This window comes from Ambystoma mexicanum, chromosome 10, assembly GCF_040938575.1.
Source record: "Ambystoma mexicanum isolate Mex_15411 chromosome 10, UKY_AmexF1_1, whole genome shotgun sequence".
NCBI classification, from domain to species: Eukaryota; Metazoa; Chordata; class Amphibia; order Caudata; family Ambystomatidae; genus Ambystoma; species Ambystoma mexicanum.
In genome coordinates, this window is record NC_090932.1 from 1,441,294,066 (window position 1) to 1,441,311,845 (window position 17,780).

General features: G+C 47.0%; 1 protein-coding gene across 8 annotated transcripts in view; it reads left to right on the forward strand.

Moving 5' to 3' along the window:
• The window catches only part of HECTD4 (HECT domain E3 ubiquitin protein ligase 4), a 4,298,785-nt gene that overhangs the window by 2,906,834 nt on the left and 1,374,171 nt on the right, over positions 1-17,780 (forward strand). For all 8 annotated transcript variants that reach the window (XM_069619495.1, XM_069619492.1, XM_069619493.1 and 5 more), the window contains exon 54: positions 10,319-10,455. In XM_069619495.1, the coding sequence (XP_069475596.1) occupies positions 10,319-10,455 (137 nt within the window). The remainder of the gene's footprint in view (positions 1-10,318; positions 10,456-17,780) is intronic.

Genomic DNA, 17,780 nt, shown 5'->3' on the forward strand with positions numbered 1-17,780 from the left:
AAACATCATGATGTTATAAGATACCAGCAAGGTTTTAACTTTTTTTCCCCACCCCCAACCAAACCACCCCCCACGCTTACCCCAACTGTTTTTCGGCTGCTCCAGGGCAGTCTCTTCATTGGTCCCTCTGGGTTCTCCATTCACATCCTTTTGGTCACATCTTGAGGTTTTAGGGCCTAGGCGGAGGCACCTCGAATTCAGTTGGCATTGTGCTCCTCTTGGTACACCTCATTCCTGGCCATGATGATGTGTATTCCCCTGTCGAGGCTAGGGCACGTCTGCTGTTCTTTACTCCACTCAGTGCAACCGTTTGTCAATTCCTACCCCCACCTCTTCTTCCTGTCAGTGTTCTGGATCATATTTTGCCAGAAAGGGTGCCCATTCCATGGCTCTCGTCGGTAGTTGATTATGTAGTTGCCTCGTTAGCTCCTCCATTCTATATAAGTCTAGTGCCTTTCTTTTTCACTTGGGAGGCACTCCCTTTTCCCTCCGCCTGCCAGGCATGCCCTAGCTGCCAGCAGGAGATAGTGTGGCATATGCAGTAGTTTCGTCCAGTCCTCAGCCGATGTTTCAATTCCGAATAGCACCAGTAGCGGGTCCAACCTCCTTTCTATTCCTTCCATCCCAGCACCTCTTTCCAGAACTGTTGTACCTTCCCACATTTCCACCACATATGCCAATAGTCTGCTACCTGTCCACATTTCCTCCAGCAGTGGGGATCTGCCCCCGGAAACATTTTCCCTAGTCTTACCGGGTCCCACTGCCATCTGTATAGCAGCTTGAGCCCATGCAGTTTATATTTGCAGGCCACTGATGTTCGGTGGACGCTTAGGCATAATTTCCTCCATTGATCTGGATCTATCTCCCTCCCCAAGTCTCTTTCCCACCTCTCCTTGAGGGTAGATGCTTCATCCCCTCTGGCCTCAAGCAGGTATAACTTGAGATGAGACCCTAGTGCCTTTCGCTGTATCCAGAGCTCTCTGTTTGTGTGAGGTCCCTCTGAAGTTCCTTCTTCCATCGTTCTGACATTAGCACCCCCTTCAATTGCAAGTATTTAAAGACTGACCTGTTGCGCATCCCCAGGGCTATTTCAAGGTCCGCTAAACCAAGGAATTCGTCCTTTTTCAGGACCTGCCCCACCCTCTCTAGTCCCGCTTCAAACCAGTCCTGGAACCACCCATGGTCCGGTATGTTGTCTTGTATGGGGGCACCCATATATGGCTCAATGGAGAGGGCCATTTCGTGATTCCGTCCATCTCCTTTCTGACTCTCCATAGCATCAGCAATGGGCCCAACATTTTGTGTGACTGGATTCTTCTCGGCAGTGCCCACAACCATTCCCCCAGGGTAACCGGGCGGAAGCTGTGATTTTCTATCCCCATCCATTGTTTATCCTTATGTATTCGCAGGTGAGGGAACAGGGCCGTGAACAGGGCAGCTCCATAATACGTTCTCATCTAAGGAAGTCCCACCCCTCCCCTTTCCTTTGGTTGGATAAGTAACTTGTAGGCTACCCTCTGCTTCCCCCCTGCCATAGGAATCAGAGTATTTTCTTCTTCAGTTCCCCAAAGTGTATCTCTGGTATTTCTATCGGGAGTGCCTGATATAAAAACAAAATTATGGGGAGAATCACCATTTTGAGTGCATTTAATCGCCCTAACCCGGAGATTGTCAATTTGGCCCACTTCTCCATTTCACCTGTTAACCTGTGCAAAATGGGGGGGGAAGTGCATTAATACATTCTAATTTCCACGGTATTCACACCCCTCGATACATTATACTATCCCTTTCCACTGGTATCCCCAGGTTCGACCATCCCAGATGTTGTTCTGTCATACCCTTATATAGGGGAGGATAATTGACTTGTCAATATTTATCTTAATGCCTGACACCTTCCCATATTCCTTTATGACCCCGAGTGCTCTCTGTAGGGAGTTCCCTGTGTTTGAGAGGTACATAAGGATATCATCCACATACATACTTAGTTTATGTTTCCGCTGCCTCACGACAAAGCCCTCTATCCCATCATCTCCCCTTATCCGCTCCCCCAGGGGTTCCCTTGCCAGAGCATACAGCAGAGGCGAAAGGGGGCAGCCCTGTCTGGTCCCTCTTGTCAGGTGGAATTCACGTGATTTGACCCTGTTAACCATTACGCTGGCAGTCGGTCCCGTATAAACAGCTCTAATTGCCCTACACGTCCTCTCTCCTACCCCTATTTTGCGCAAAACTGCAAATAGGAAGGCCCACTCTACCCTATCGAATGCCTTTTCGGCATCTAAACTTAGGAGTGCTTGTTTCCCAAGCTGTTCCCCTACGTGCTCCATTAGGTGGTATCAGGTAATAATATCGCGGCAAAAATGTCGCGGTAAAACAATATCGCGGCAAAAATGCTGTGGTTTGACCCGGAAAAGTGTGCCCCATTATATCATTGAAGGGGAGCGGGGGTTGCAGGGGTGTCCCCCGCTCCCCTTAAATGGTATAATGGGTCCTGGGGTCGCGGGGGTGTCCCCCGTATGTTTAACATGGATTGCAGCACAAAAACAGCGGCATTTTTGCCGCAATATTTTGTTAACACAGCATTTTCTGCTACGATTTTATCACATGGAACCCATTAGGTTGAGCGTTTTCTGATTGCATCAGGTCCCTGCCTAACCGCTATGAACCCCATTTGATCGGGATGTATTATGCGTGGTAGCTTTTCTACAAATCTTGTCGCCAGGATTCGAGTGAAAATCTTTTCATCCACGTTCAAAAGTGAAATTGGCCGGTACGAGGAGCAAAAGGAGGGGTCCCATCTTTCTTTGGGGATGACTGAAATCAGGGCCTTGCTGAATGAGGCCTGTGCCTTTCCTGTTTCCAAGATATGATTATACAACTTTACCAACTGTTGTGTCAGGATTTGGGAGAATTTATTATAGAACCCTATCATGTAGCCGTCATCTCCCGAGGTCTTCCCGCCCGGGAAGCGTGATATTGCGTCCTGGACTTCCTCTGCTGTAATTGGGCTAAGTGTTCTATCTCTAGGGGTTTAAGTTTGTTCATGTGTACCTCCCTCAATTATTCCCCAACCTCTCCATCTGCGCCCTGTGCTTCGGTAGCATATAGTGTTTCGTAGTACTGCGCAAACCCTTCCGCAATAACCTTCAGCGTTTGCCTATCTCTCATCCCTTCATACGGGCCTCCCAATTTGGCAACCCAGTCTTGCTGCCAGGAGCGCCTCCGCTTTGTCGCCCTTTTCATAATACTTTTGTTTCAAATATCTCAGTTTCCATAGTGTTTCTCCCATACCTAGAGCCCTCAACTCTGCCCTTTTAACACGAACCGTCTGTGTCCCTCCATATCCCCTATCCCAGCACGCATCTCCCCCCTCTCTTTCCACTATCTCCTTGCAAAGGTTCTCTTTTACCAGGCCCCTCTCTCTCTTCTTCCTCGCCCCCTCCCTGATTAGCAGTCCCCTCCAAGTGGCCTTCCCAGCATCCCACACTGGTTCCACACTCACTTCCCCTGTATCATTAAACACTAAGTATTCCACTATTCCCTCTGGCAGGTGGTCGGCAAAGAGGGGGGGGGGACCTCCCCGGGAGGTCGACGTCCCTAAATCTCTGAAGATAGTTTGCCATACTAGCCCAGATAGACCCCAATATACAAGCAGTGGCTGCTCTGCTAGATATGGAATAGGCCTTCAATTCTGTGGAATGGAGCTATCTATTTGAAGTACTGCGACAGTTCGGGGTGCTTGGTCGCTTCCTTTCAGCAGTGCAGCTCTTATACAAAGGCTCAAGTGCCCAGATTAATATCAGCAGCATACACTCCTGCACCTTCAAGCTGGGAAGGGGTACAAGGCAGGGCTGCCTCCTTTCACCCTTATTGTTTTCCATGGCAATTGAGATACTGGCAGCCCACCTGCGCAGACTGCATGGACAGAGGGGCTTGGCGATGGGGGGATCAAGGGAACTGATATCCTTGTATGCAGATGGCGCGATTGTGTACATCAAAGACCCTGCAGATAACTTAGCTACGCTGACTCAGGAAGTTGAAAAGTTTGGTGGCGCCTCGGGACTCCGAATTAATAAGACTAAATCCTCCCTGTTTCCCTTTAATGAGAACACAGTCTGACCTCCACACACCCAATGGTACGGCTGGGAACAGCAAATGATAACATACCTGGGGGTGGAGGTGAGCAGGGATGCTAGAACACTATTAGAGAACAATCATTATAAATAACTACAGGTACTAAAGTCCAGTGTTGAAAGATGGTGTGGGTTGTCCCTATCCTTCATGGGTAGAATAGCACTCGCCAAAATGATTGTAGTGCTTAAACGTCTCTACATCTTCCAGAATGTCCCGGTTTGGCCAGGGGGAGCTTCCTTGGGGAGGTGCGTTCCCTGCTGGCTGATCAAGCTTGCTTGGCACCCAAAGAGCCCATGTATGAGCTGGGAGACATTGACTTAGCCCTGGGAGTGTGGGGGTATTGGGGCCCGGATGTGGAGTTGTACTTTCTAGAGGCACAACTGTTCTTCACAAAATTCTGGATGCCGGGCGCCCAGGCGACCCCTCATGTAGGCATCGAGTGTGGCTCGGTGCACTCATACTCGCTACAGGGGCTGTTGATATCTGGCAATACACGGGACAGGTGGAGATTTGACCCGGTTGCATGCACATTGCACGCCTGGAAGAGGACCGCCCGTTTTACCCTGGTATCTCCCCATGGGGTATAGAAACCCTGGCCCCTACCTGTGATAAGGCCATTGTTCACGATTGGTGGGTAAAGGGGTGGGAATTAACTGTCCAGACGAATATGTACCCGGATGGGACATTCGTCTCCCAGGAACTGTTTGTGGAAAAGATGGGAAGTGGCTTCCAGCGCATACTGCAATACTTTAGAATGAAACTGCCTTTTAGAGAATGGTCCCCGGTGTTTCCTGAAATTCCACACACTAATCCACTGCTGCGATATATAAGGAGCTCTCCTGCGTGTAAAGGGGTGATATCAGCATTATATAAACTGCTCCAGAATGATACCCCTCAGGAACCATTGAAGTGTGAAAAGAGATTGGAGGAGGATACAGGGGTGGGCATCACTGGCAGACAATGGTGCGGCACGACACACAAGGGTGCCTTTAACTCTTAGCTGCAACAGATCCAACTCAAGACACTGCATAGGGCATACATCTGCCCAGCACGCACGCATCGATATGACACCACAAGATCTGCCAGTTGCCCGAGTTGTAATGTGAGTCCGGCTGACATGGTACACATGCTAAGGACATGCGCTGTGATACGCCCTTTCTGGGAGGGCGTGACTGAAATCTTGTCCGAGATGATGGGGCAAAAGGTACCAAGTGATCTGTTACGTTGCATGGTTGGGTGGCTCCCCGGGCTAGCTAAACAATATTGCAAGCTACTCTCCACCAGCATGATAGTAGCAAGACGGTGCGTCTGGATGAAATTGACAAGTACATATCCCCCCAGGGTGAATACATAGCTGAAAGATATACCATGGTTGAGTGACACGGACATATAATATGCAAACCTGTGCGGGATGCAAAACCTTCCTGAGAACATTTGGGGTCCCTTCTCTGCATACCTATTAACTCGGGAAGGACCCCCGAACTGACCCCAGTGCCAGGTATGGGAATGTTGCACATTACACTGATTGCTACCTCTCTGGCGGGAGAAGTAGAAGCCCCTGAGAAGGACATGCTCATCAGTTTGTACCGTAATTTTTTCAGTACATGTAAATTGCTCACATGGTGTCTAAGGGCCGGATCGGTGAACCCATGGCTTGATGTGTAGAAGTCGTAGCATGGCCTATTTGGCACTTGTACTGTAATGTATGTTCCACTTGTTTGGTCACTGTATATGAGATGCCAGCCAATTGATGAAGAAAAAAAAAAATTGCCTCCGAGCAGGAGAATGTTGAATAATCGTGCAACACTTTCGCTCTAAATGAGTATTCCACAACAATGTGTTGTCTGTTATTACACTAAGATAAATATAGCTGCACACAACATCCACTGAGATACCATTTATCTTCCAAATATAATTATTGAATGTCATGATCTTGGTTTTCTGCTGCAGGAGTGCAGTCCATGAGCACTATATCCCCTGCAATACCGGGCCATTGAAGTTTAAAGTTGCCTAGCTTGGGGGTTATGCAACTTCAGTATCAAGAGCAGTGGTCAAATCAGATGGATGCAAATTATACAGTGTGGGAGCAAGCACATACCCTTGTTTTAGGTGTGTGCTGGTTGTAATAATATTACTTAATATACCTACACGGTTGTGAAAATATTCTGAGTTTTACAGTGAACTATTTGTTTGTATTTATAATTCATGATTAGCAAAGATTCTTAGCTGAACGTCAAAGGTTTATTGTTTCTCTCCTAAAAATATCAATGTTTTCTTTAAGGAAATGTATTAAAAATACTGGGTCCATTTAACAACAAAAAAAATGTTTTCTACAGTTGCATGTGTTATGCGCACAGGCAAGTGGTGAACACAAACTAAAGGTCGTCTGATTGACAAACGTGGGTTTGTCCATGTAGAGGGATTTGCTTTCATTTTTGTGAATTCAGCCACCCACATAATTCAGGCATATGGGATTGTGTTTATGGGAATGACTCCAATTCATACCACATTTGATTGACAAAGGGATGTGCTTTAATATGTAGCTTCCCAGTAGCTCTTTTCTTTGCTCTTTCGTGTCGTTAGCCAGGTGCAGGAGGAATTAGTGTGTCCACAGGGGGCTACAAAAACCCCAGTCTGCATTCACCTACCCATAAGCGAAATTAGCATGCTTGCCATTTTCATTTCTGTTATTAGTTCTTTTACATTTCTACCTCGGAAATTAGGGTGGATATGTCACATTACTAGTTTTTAAGTAATGTGACCTTTAAGGCCCGTCACTGTCTAGGGTTTACTTGACATGTGGGGTCTGTTAGCCAATGAATACCCATATACCTGGAGCATGCCCAACACTTACTTGGAGGGGCTGGCTGTGGATCCATTCCGCCTGTAGCCAGTGGTGTGTCCAGAAATGATATCAAGGGGGAGCACACAGGTGTCCACAGGCGAAAGTTAGAGGGCCACCATATATGCTACGCCACTTCAACCAAGTCACACATGCCATAGTGCCAACCAGTAGCCATCACTGGCAGTTGAACTCCAGTTCAGAGCCACATAAGTAATGCATTGTGGGTAGGCAAATGGGTTCAAGTGAACGTTTTACGCTCCAGAAGATTGTCTATATGACAGTGCTCTTTTATACATAGCATTTTTTCACGAAGAAGAAAAAGAAGGAAAGAAGGGGTCGGACAAAGGGAACCTCCTCTTCAAGACCAGAAGAACCATGTGAGGAGTCGGGGGTTCTCTCAGATTTTGAGATCAATCTTGACACTTCCCCCCACCTACCTCCCTGAAGAGAGAGTTACCAGTATCTGGCAAATGGTTGAACTCTTCCAGAATCGTGGCAGCCTGCCAGCGGCTTCCTTCCTCCGACCTCTTAAGTCTCAAGTCTTGCTGCATTTTTCTGGTGTTAGAGGCCAGACTGCGCATGCACTGTCTGCAAGTTACTGAGGAATCGGTGGTACCAGTACTTGTATGCCATGAAAGACATCCTTAAAGTGATAGTCAGTAGCCATTGACCTGTCTTGGTGGGGCAACAGAGTGTCCATGAGTGTGGGGGAACCCTTTTGGCCCCCTCAGCCCCAGGCCCAAGTGGTTACGGATGCGTCATTGAAGGGATGGGGTGCTCACTGCAGGGATCTGCAGGTGAGTGGCCTTTGGTCACAAATGGAAAGCCTGTGGCACATCAACAAGCTGGAGTTGCAAGAGATCAGGTTAGCCCTGATGGCCTTTGCGACCTACCTCAAGGGAAAGCACGTCCTTGTTACGAGGGAAAATAGAGTTGCCATGCATTACCTCAACAAACAGTGGGGTGTTTGGTCTCTGTTTGCAGGGAGGCGTGGGCAACTATGGTTCAAATTACTGGAGAACCATATCTTTGCTTCCGCTCTCCACTTAACAGGAACAGAGAATGGGCTGGCGGATGCTATGAGCAGGCAGAACACGGTCTCACATGAGTGGGAATTGTGTCAGGAAGTTCTCTAGACGGTAGATATGTTTGCCATAAGCTCCCACAGGTAGTGCAGCAGTTTTGCTCAAGGGACTTTCTAGCGAGAGGCGCAATAGGGGAGGCATTCCTGGTGGAGTAGGTCTTCAACCTCCACTATGCCTTCCCTCCGATACCCGTCATCCTGTGGGCTCTCAGGAGGTTTAGGAGATTTTGAACCACCATGATCTTGATTGCCCCACATTGGGCGAGGAGGACAGGGTACTTGGAACTCCTGGAGTGCACCGTCTGCCCACCTCTCCTGTTGCATTGGCGGCCGGACCTCCTATCCCAGTCGGAAGGTCGGGTACTCCACCCGAACCCAGAATCCCTTAACCTACATGCGTGGCTCTTGAGAGGATGAGATATGATGACTGGGCCTTTCTGAAGAGGTACTTGAGGTGTTACTGGCTGCATACAGACCATCTACCAGATCCTTGTATGCATGCAGATGGAGAAGATTCGAGGCATGGTGCAGGGAACATAGGAAAGACCCTCTTGCTTGTCCCACCACTAAAGTGATGGAGTTCTTTCTATCACTGGCCGCCCCAGGCCTTCAGGTTGGTACCATCAAAGGCTTATTGGCAGCTTTGTCTGTTTTTAAGAGATCTCCAGATCAAGGGCTCTTCTTCATGATTCTGGTTATGACTCCATTCCTGTAAGGCCTTGTGAATAGGTTCCAGCCCACCACATTTGTGGTTCCAGACTGGGACCTGAACTTGTTTCTTACATTTTTGATGGTGGCTCCGTTTGAGCCCATGCATTCATGTTCTATCAGATTACGTACTTTGAAAACTGCCTTTCTGGTGGCAATCACTTCTGCAAGACGTGTAAATGAGCTGCAGGCCTTGTCGTGCAGGCCACCTTTTCTCCGTTTTTTATAGTTGGAGGCATCTCTTAAGGTTCGGCCTGGATTTCTGCTTGAAGTGGTCTCTGAGTTCCACGTGTCCCAGAACATCGATTTTCCAGTGTTTTAACCTTCTAAGAATGAGGAAAGGTTGCACAGGTTGGGCCAAAAGAGGGCTCTCAGCTTTTATGTGGCAGGGAGGGCGCAGTTCAGGCATGAGGACCATCTTTGTGGCTTTCTTCCTGTCCAGAAAGGCCTTGGCTGTGTCAAAGCAGACAATCTCTTGGTGGATTACTGTTTTTATTGCAGAGTGTTACATGAGAGCAGGGAAAGATCAGCCACCAGGCATAAGGGCACATTCCACCAGGGACATGGCAGCATCATCTGCGTTGGAGAGGGGTGTTTCTGTAAACGAAATATGCCGAACAGCGTCTTGGTCATCGCCTCACACATTTAGCAGGCATTGCTGCCTGGATGTAGCACGTGGTTCGGGTGTACGTTTTGGTAGGACGGTTTTGTAGGGCTTGCTTGTTTAAGGGCTTTCATTTCGCCTCCGCACTCTGTACGCCGTACTACCTTGTGAGTCTATCCGATGAGGAATCTGTGGGAGAAGAATCCACAGAAAGAACATTACTGGTAAGTAATTTCTCCTTCAATGAATTGCATTTTTCTGCAGATTTCTCGTTGGGTAATCCATTGAAGGAGAAATTACTTGCCAGTAATGTTCTTTCTGTGGATTCTTCTCCTGCAGATTCCTCATCACCCTCTCATCCCCCACAAGAAGGGGATAGCCACAAAGAGACTGCAGACCACTTTCATAGTGGGCTCCTGCTGACAAAGTGGTCAGCAGTCTATATGTGCTTATCCCCTTCTTGTGGGACAAGGTTTTGAGTACTTGTATGTTGAGCTCAGTTGAGGCCTTTCCTGGTGGCATTGTCAGCCAATGGCTTTCGATGCAATTACAATGTTGTTTTGCTAGGCTGCTTTCAGCCTGAATCCTTGTATTCTTCCTCCGTGGCTGCTGAGCTTTGGGGAGGGTTGGGAGGTGGGGAACTGAGGTACGGGGGCATAGCGATGTAGCATATATGGCAGCCAACATCGGATACGGAGAGAACGAGTGGCACGTTGAGTCAATAGGCATCGATGGTCGAGTCCTACTATGCCCTCTGTTGAAAATGTTTCTGAGAAGCTGAGTGTGCAATGGATATCTGCTGGAGAAGAATCCATAGAAAGAACATTACTGGTAAGTAATGTCTGCATCTTTACTCTATCTTAACTACTTTTGATCAGTCATTTTGATGCTTGTGATAACACCTGCAAAGAAATGTGCTCTTGATTTTGTTTTCTTTTCTTCATAGGACTCACTGTGGTGATTCGATCTCCAGACAGTAATAATGTAGCCAGCAGTTCTGTTGGCACTGCTTTACCTAAATTTGCGATTCGTGGAATGCTGAAGACCTTTGCACTACATGGAGTTGTCCTGGATGTCGATTCAGTGAGACTAAATATACATACAATATGTTTTTGATTGTTTTATTTTTATTCAGGACCTATCTAGACTTTCCCTTTCCTTTCCTTCCCTTCCTGATCCCATCTTGAGTTTGTGTAGTATAGATCCAAACCAGATGGAAGTTAATGTAGGTGTAAACAGGAGCTTAGTGTAGACTTTTATGAGGGAAGTTATCGTAGGATTTACATTAGTCATTTAAAACCATACTCAGAGCAAATAGTCCTTTCTTGTGATTGTCACTGCTATATTTCTTTCTGCTATAATTCGATTGTTCCATATATACCCCGCAAACACTGTTTGTTCATGAACTGTTTTGTATCAGTTAGGAGTTTGCCATGTAGTACTTTCTAGTTTTGGTTATTATGTGGTGGTAAATGATCACCTTTAATGTCAAAACTAGTGACATGGGAGGATGCATATGAGGGACACACAGCCTGCAGATGTTTTGTTATTGTGTCCTACCCATTAAAGCCCGTAAACTTGATAATACCTGTATGACTTCCCTTACCATCTTTGTCCCTTTCCGCCCAAACCATGCCATTTGCAGACGCTTTTACCATGTTTTCAATCAGCAGAATGTTTCATAGGCTCAGCAGCAAGCCTTTAATGTGCAGTTCATTGACACTAGGGGGAACAGGAAACTGGAATCTGAAGCATAACATAACAGGTGTCACTAATTGACTACCCTCTGTGAGGGGGCTGCACATCCCCACCCATTCCTGCAAATGGGCACTGGTAGACGAAGGCCTGTTCTTTTTTTTGTTTGTTTTGTGTAGCCTGTGTGGCTTATTATGTGGAGCTGGGTTACTTTTGGCATTTTTCTCAACTGATGGAACTTTATTTCAAATGGATTGTATCCTCCCACAGATTCCTCATCTTAGTTATATTCGTATCCTACTTTGCCGTTTCAGAAAGTTTTTTAATTGCAGTGGGTGCTGTGCAGCATCATCACAGATGTCCCACTACGGTTATCATTCCCTGGTGCGGGTGTGACATCAATGATGGTATAAACAGTGCTGGTTGCCTCAGTTCAATTCTTCTGCAAGCACAGAACGCTCTTGGTTCAACTCGCCTCTGGGAATTTCTTAGATGAAAGTTGTAATATTTAGTCATCTTTTAGTGATTTTATCATGTCTATGCCAAAAACAGGCTTCAAGATATATGCGTACTGTGACTCGAAGATGTCGATCACTGATTCACACCGGATTTGTCTATGTTGCCTCGCCGAAGAACACAAAATCATTGAATGTGGCTCCTGCCAATCGATGGCCAGTAAGGCCGTGAACGAGAGAAGGTTGAAGCTCACCTGAGGTCGGTCAGTTTCAAAATCTCCATCTTTCACACCTTCGAAAAGGAATTCTTCCAAAGTTAGGTCGTTTACCGGCGACACATCTCTAAAAAGGCCCAAAAACCACTACAAATGTTCAAAGTAATCGAGACCCAGGAGTGCTTCCTGTCACTCCTCCCCTTCATCTTCACAGAAGAAGAGTAAGAAACAACCCCATTGTTTGTCGTCTTTCCCCGCCCCCGACAAACATCTGGTACGTTTTCCCAAGAAGACCGCCTCGGTGACAGAATGGGAACATTTGAGTGAGAGAATGTTAGTTTTTTCCAAAGGCGGCTCTTCCTGGTCCTTCGAAAGAGTCAAAAAAGGCAATTGATTCCACTGGGTCCTCCAAGACCGTCGGGGAAGTAAGGCTTTGACCTGTGCACCCAAAAGCCTGAGTCGGAAGGCCTCCGAGATGTCTTCTTGAGTGGCGTTGATATCGAGTGCGGAAATAGCATCGAAGCCGAATGCTTCAGAGACTTCCTTGAAGGAGTCGAATTGGAGTGGACCTTCGAAGTCAACCGTCGAGTTGACTTTAAAATTCAAACCCCAAACTAAAATAAAATTCTTCTAATTCTTTGGGTCCATTTTCAAGGAGGATGAGGAGGAAGACAATGTCATCCCCTATGTATGGGTATACATGTTTTGGAACTCCTAATGTTCCAGAGGAATTGATATAAGATCAATCTCATCTAGAAGACCTGGCTTCATGTCGGAAGGATGCCAGTTATTTGGATACCACCTGTGAGGTTGAATTCGACACACCAGATGTGCACTCTCACCCAAATGCTGCTTATAGGACTGTCATGAACAGGGGGGTGGTGTTAGGCAGAAACCTGCGCAGTTCCCTTAGGGATCACTGCAAAAAGTTTAAGACTACAGGAGTAAGCAGTTGGTAGCAGTCTGCACCACCCAGATTTACCTGGTAGCTGTGGCTGAGCAGTCAGACTTCTCTCAAGAAGAGTTAGGCAGTATATAGAGTATACACAATAGGGCTAAAAATACAGTAGCACAAGCAAACACTGACCAGAGCATTGGTATAAGTATATAATTATTTATTTAAAAACACACTTGTAAAAATACACTGGCACTAATATGTCAAGCAAGTTCCAACACAGTCACTATAAGTATATACACCTCCCTAGTTAATTATTCGACAAGTCTAGGTTAAGACACCACTTATTTAGCAAAACAGAGGTGAGCGTGTAACTGTAGATGGCACTCCAATAATTTGGTTAAAAAGGGAGAGAAAAGGCAGAACAGGAAAAACACACAATACCAACACTTTTAAGAAACCACAGCAAGTCAAGAAAGGCAGGGTCTACTATATAGCAAAAAGTTCATTGGCCAGGCCCACTTTTGGAGAGAGCAAGGCGGAATGTGCCCAAGATCACACAGTGGAAATGCACTCAAAGTCTTTGCAGAAAAGTCAAGAGTTTGGATCAAGTCGGAAAGGTAATGTTTAGCAGTTCCGAGGTCACCCCAGGATAGAGAGTCAAGGATTTACGGGACACCTTGGACAATCTGTTGCAAGGGAGACCAGGCGGGACACAGTACCTGAAATGGTGAGAAAGCTCCACCGGGGGCAGTTGTTCCTGGCAGCGGGTGCAAGTCGGAGCTTCGTCCAGAGGAAGAAAAGATCTCGACGTGGAGGAAAGCTGGAGGTCGTTGCACTGCCAGGGAAGAAACCAGCCGCAGAGCTTCCCGGTTAAAAGGTACAACCCTTTTATTCACGGTAGTGGTGAAGCGTGGCTATCTGGCCCCGGGGTGCTTGGCACAGGCAATTCGACCACGAGACGATCCAGGAAGGTGAAAAAGGCAAACTGGTTGGTCCCACCAGCTCAAAGGGAAGAAGACTCTCCTGGAAGAAGGGAAAGTGGTGAGTTTCGTACAGCAGGGCTCAACTGGTGGTGTCGTCGTCGTAGAGAGCTCAGCTTCTCCCCTCTTCGGATTCTTTAGGTCCTGTGGCGACTTCTGAAGTTAGAGTCCCCAAAGCCCTGCTTATATGCAGCAAAACCCCCATTCATCAGCCTAGCTGTCACTCAAACATGCTAAGTGGTGAGCCGGGCGGCTCACCACTGGGCCAATCACACAAGAGTGCGACTTGAGTTGCCAAGGCAACTCAGTCCAGGGTGCCTAATCCCCCTCCCACACATCCTGTTGAGCCCAGACAGAGTGGCACCATTTGGAGGGCTTCTGTGGAGAAGCCCACCAAACAGTGGAACAAAGGGCTCGACTTGGGTTAGAGTTTCAGAGGCACCATTTTAAAACCGAGTCCTGGCAAAAAGACCCAACCGGGAAATAAATATTAAATAAATAACCCGGCGGTATCTTTAACATTGCCCCAAAAAGTGCTGTGTTTAAAATGAATGGGAAAATCCCATAGGAAATATTCCAGTGGAATATTTTGCATGGTATCCACTGCCACCAGCCAGAAACTCGACAAGGGGGACTGGACAGTGCCCCCTTGGAAAACAGACACAGGGGCAATCGAATTACCCCTACCAGTACTTCCACAATATGATGGTTTGTACTGGTTCTGTTCACAATTTGAGACTAGTAAAGCCAATCGTGACTTTACATGCCCTGGGAGACGGTAGACAGTCCCAGGGTATGGAGTCTATGTTTGGGGGTCACTATGACACCCTTGCGCTACTGCACTAAGGGTGCTGTCTAACACACATACCAAAAACACATGGAGCCCTATGGAGTAAAAGACCCCATAGCCCATAAAACACATTACATAGTCAAAGGACATTCTCAAATCATGCCTAAGAGTGGGAGAAAAAGAGTCTCACTCTTAGCAGAAAAATAAACCCCAAAAATCCAGCAAAGCTGCTGGGGGACTCACTGGGTTTGGGAAATTAGCCTTAACAGAAAATTCTCCCTAACAGATGGAACATTTGGGATGGGGTAGTCCTGCAAAGGACATTACCCAAGGTGATCTAGCAGACATCTTAGATTCAGGCCTTGCTAAGGAGCATATGCTACCTTTCCATACAGCACTAAAGAACCCAATTATGGAAATTTGGAATATAAACAGACACCACTCTGGCTGTAAATAAGGAGATGATTAAAAAGTACAGGTCTTCTTATGTGGATCCTGATTTCCTCTCTAGGCATCCATCACCAGGGAGCTTAGTTGTAAAGTGGCAACTTCAACTTCAAAAGCCGCAGTTTATCCAACCATCCCTCCGGATAGGGACGATAAGCGTTATGATGCTCTCACAAAAAGGGTCTTTTCAGCTGGAAGCATGGCATTAAAAGCCATGAATGCATCTTGTGCACTAGAAAAATACACCTAAACATTGTGGAATGTGATTGCCCAAGCTACGGAATACCTTTCTGAAGGTAAGATGCAAAAAGGTTTTTAGAACATTATTAATGATGGAAAAGAGGTTTCCTGCCAATACCTTCGGTCGGGCCTAGACTTGTCAGGCCGTCGGCTGATGTAGGGGGTTTAGCGCAGTCATCTGGAGATTTGAATGGCTGCGTACATCTGGATCCGCCCTTGATGTTCAATCAATGCTTCTGGATATGCCCTTTTATGTGTCCAATCTATTTGGCCTTACGGCAGACAACAGTTTAGAGAAACTACAGGTTTCAAAGGCTGCAGCAAAAACTTTGGGGGCAGCTATTCGCCAGCCGCAACAACACCCATCTTCACAGCCCGGAAGGGATGGTCCTTTCATTATTACTCCTCCTTCGGTCAAAGGGGAAGAGGTCAGACAGCTCAAAGTCAAGGGCAGAGAAGATGTGCACATCCCCTAAGAGGTCATGGAAGAAAAACTGCTCAGGCTGCAACCCCCATCTTGCCCTCAGCCACAGCCCCAGCCCTAAAACCTCTCTGAGCACTTTCCTCACAGGACCCCAGTGGGGAGGCAGATTTGACTCAGCATCTAGAAGAATGGCATCTCATTACTTCAAATGCATGGGCAATACAGACAGTGACCCATGGGTACTGTCTCCCATTTCTGCAAAGGCCTCTGAATTATCCCCATGAGGGAACAATTTCTTTGGGATCCAGATCCTCTCCTCCTACCGGAGATTATTTCCCTGTTGGAGAAAGGTGCTGTGGAGAAGATACCTGTAGTGGAACAAAAGTAGAGTTGGTACTACACCAATCTCCTGGTCCCCAAGAAAGACGGAGGATTGCGACCCATCCTGGACCTGAGACGCTTGAGCAAGTTCCTCAAAGAGAAATTCAAGATGGTTACTCTTTCGTAGATCCTCAAGGCCCTTCAGCTCCAGGACTGGATGGTGTCACTCAATCTTCAGGATGCTTACTTTTATGTGCCTATACATCTCAGACACAGGAAGTACTTGATATTCGCCATTGGCAGTCCTCGCTATCAATTTCGAGTACTGTCTTTCGAGCTCACCTCCGCCCCAAAGGTCTTCACCAAGTTGATGCTGGTAGTGGCAGCAAATATAAGGAGGGGAGGGATTCACATCTTTCCCTACCTAGATGATTGACTGATCAGAGCTTGTTCTCCCGAAAAGGCTCTGGAACAGCTCAACAGCACCTACCACTTCCTCCAGAAACTGGGACTCTCACTCCACTTCAAGACGTCTCAAGTGACACCTCCTTTAACGTTTCAATTCATTTGGGCGTTCCTGGACTCCTTCTCTTCACCTCCCGAGTTGAGAGCTCAACATATCTGGCAGACGGTAATGAGATTCCACAATGCCCAACATCTACAGGCATTCGAATTTCTGAGGTTCCTGGGCCTCATGGCAGCCTGAATTTTCCTGGTCCATCTTTGCGCTCGTAGTGAACTGGGAATTTCCACTCCTACACGTGATCCCACCAGTCTCTGTCATTCCTCATGTCATCAGGAGGTTGAGGAAGTTCGGGAAATCCAGGATCCTGATTTCTCCGGATTGGGCCAGGAGGTACCCATACATTCTAGACATGTCCATCTGCTTTCCATTCTGTCTACCCCAGATAGTGGATCTACTCTCACAAGAGGGGGGGTGTCTTCCTCACCTAGGAAACAGAACACTGAACCTTCACACCTGGTTTCTGAGAGGTACAGATATAACGATTGGCACTGCCCAGAAGCCGTTCTGGAGATGTTGCTTTCAATTAGACGAGCAGCAACCAAAGCTCTATACCACTGCTGTTGGAACTGGTTTTGCAGCTGGTGTAGAGCTAAAGGTACAGATCCTTACTCTTGTAATACGCCTGCAGTGTTTCCTTTTTTACTGCTCCTAGCTCAAGCGGGGCTGCAGGTGACTACCATTAATGGGTACTTGGTGGCATTATCTATATTCAGATGCACGCCGGAGCAAGGCTCTTACTTTAAGATGCCACAACATCCATTTAAGACTGCAGGTGTTGTACGTTTTCGTTTTGGTGCCGGGAGATGGACCCTGGGTCTTTTATCCTGTCCTCTATGCCCTTTAATGGATTTTCAGCTTTCCTTGGCCCAAGCAGGCCTGGAGATTAGCACTGTAAAGGGTTAACACCCCGCTATTTCGATTTTAAAGAGAACCCCAGAACAGGGTTTGTTATTCACAATCCCTACCATTATGCAGTTTTTGCAGGGTTTGTGTAACCAGTTAACTCCCTGCCATTTTGTGGTTCAAGAATGGGATTTGATTTTTAATTATAACATTTTTTATTTGCGCTCTGTTTGATCCCCTTCATTCCAGTTCTGTTAGGTTACTCACCCTAAAAGTGATTTTCCTGGTTACCATCACGTCCGTGAGATGGGCAAGTGAGCTCCAGGCGTGTCTGTTTTACCTCCCAATTTGTTTTTTTTCCAAAGAGAAGGTGATGTTTAGAGTGGGACCCTTCCATTCTTCCAAAAGTGTTCTGGGTTTTTTTCATCTCAGAAGATCCATCTTCCTGTGTTTTCCTCCGCCGCACCCTTCCAAGGCAAGGAATGATTCCATTGGCTGGCCCCAAGTACTTTGTCTCTCGTATTACAGTGGCTTGAAAATATGACCAGCTTTTCGTTGGATAGGCTGGTGCTCG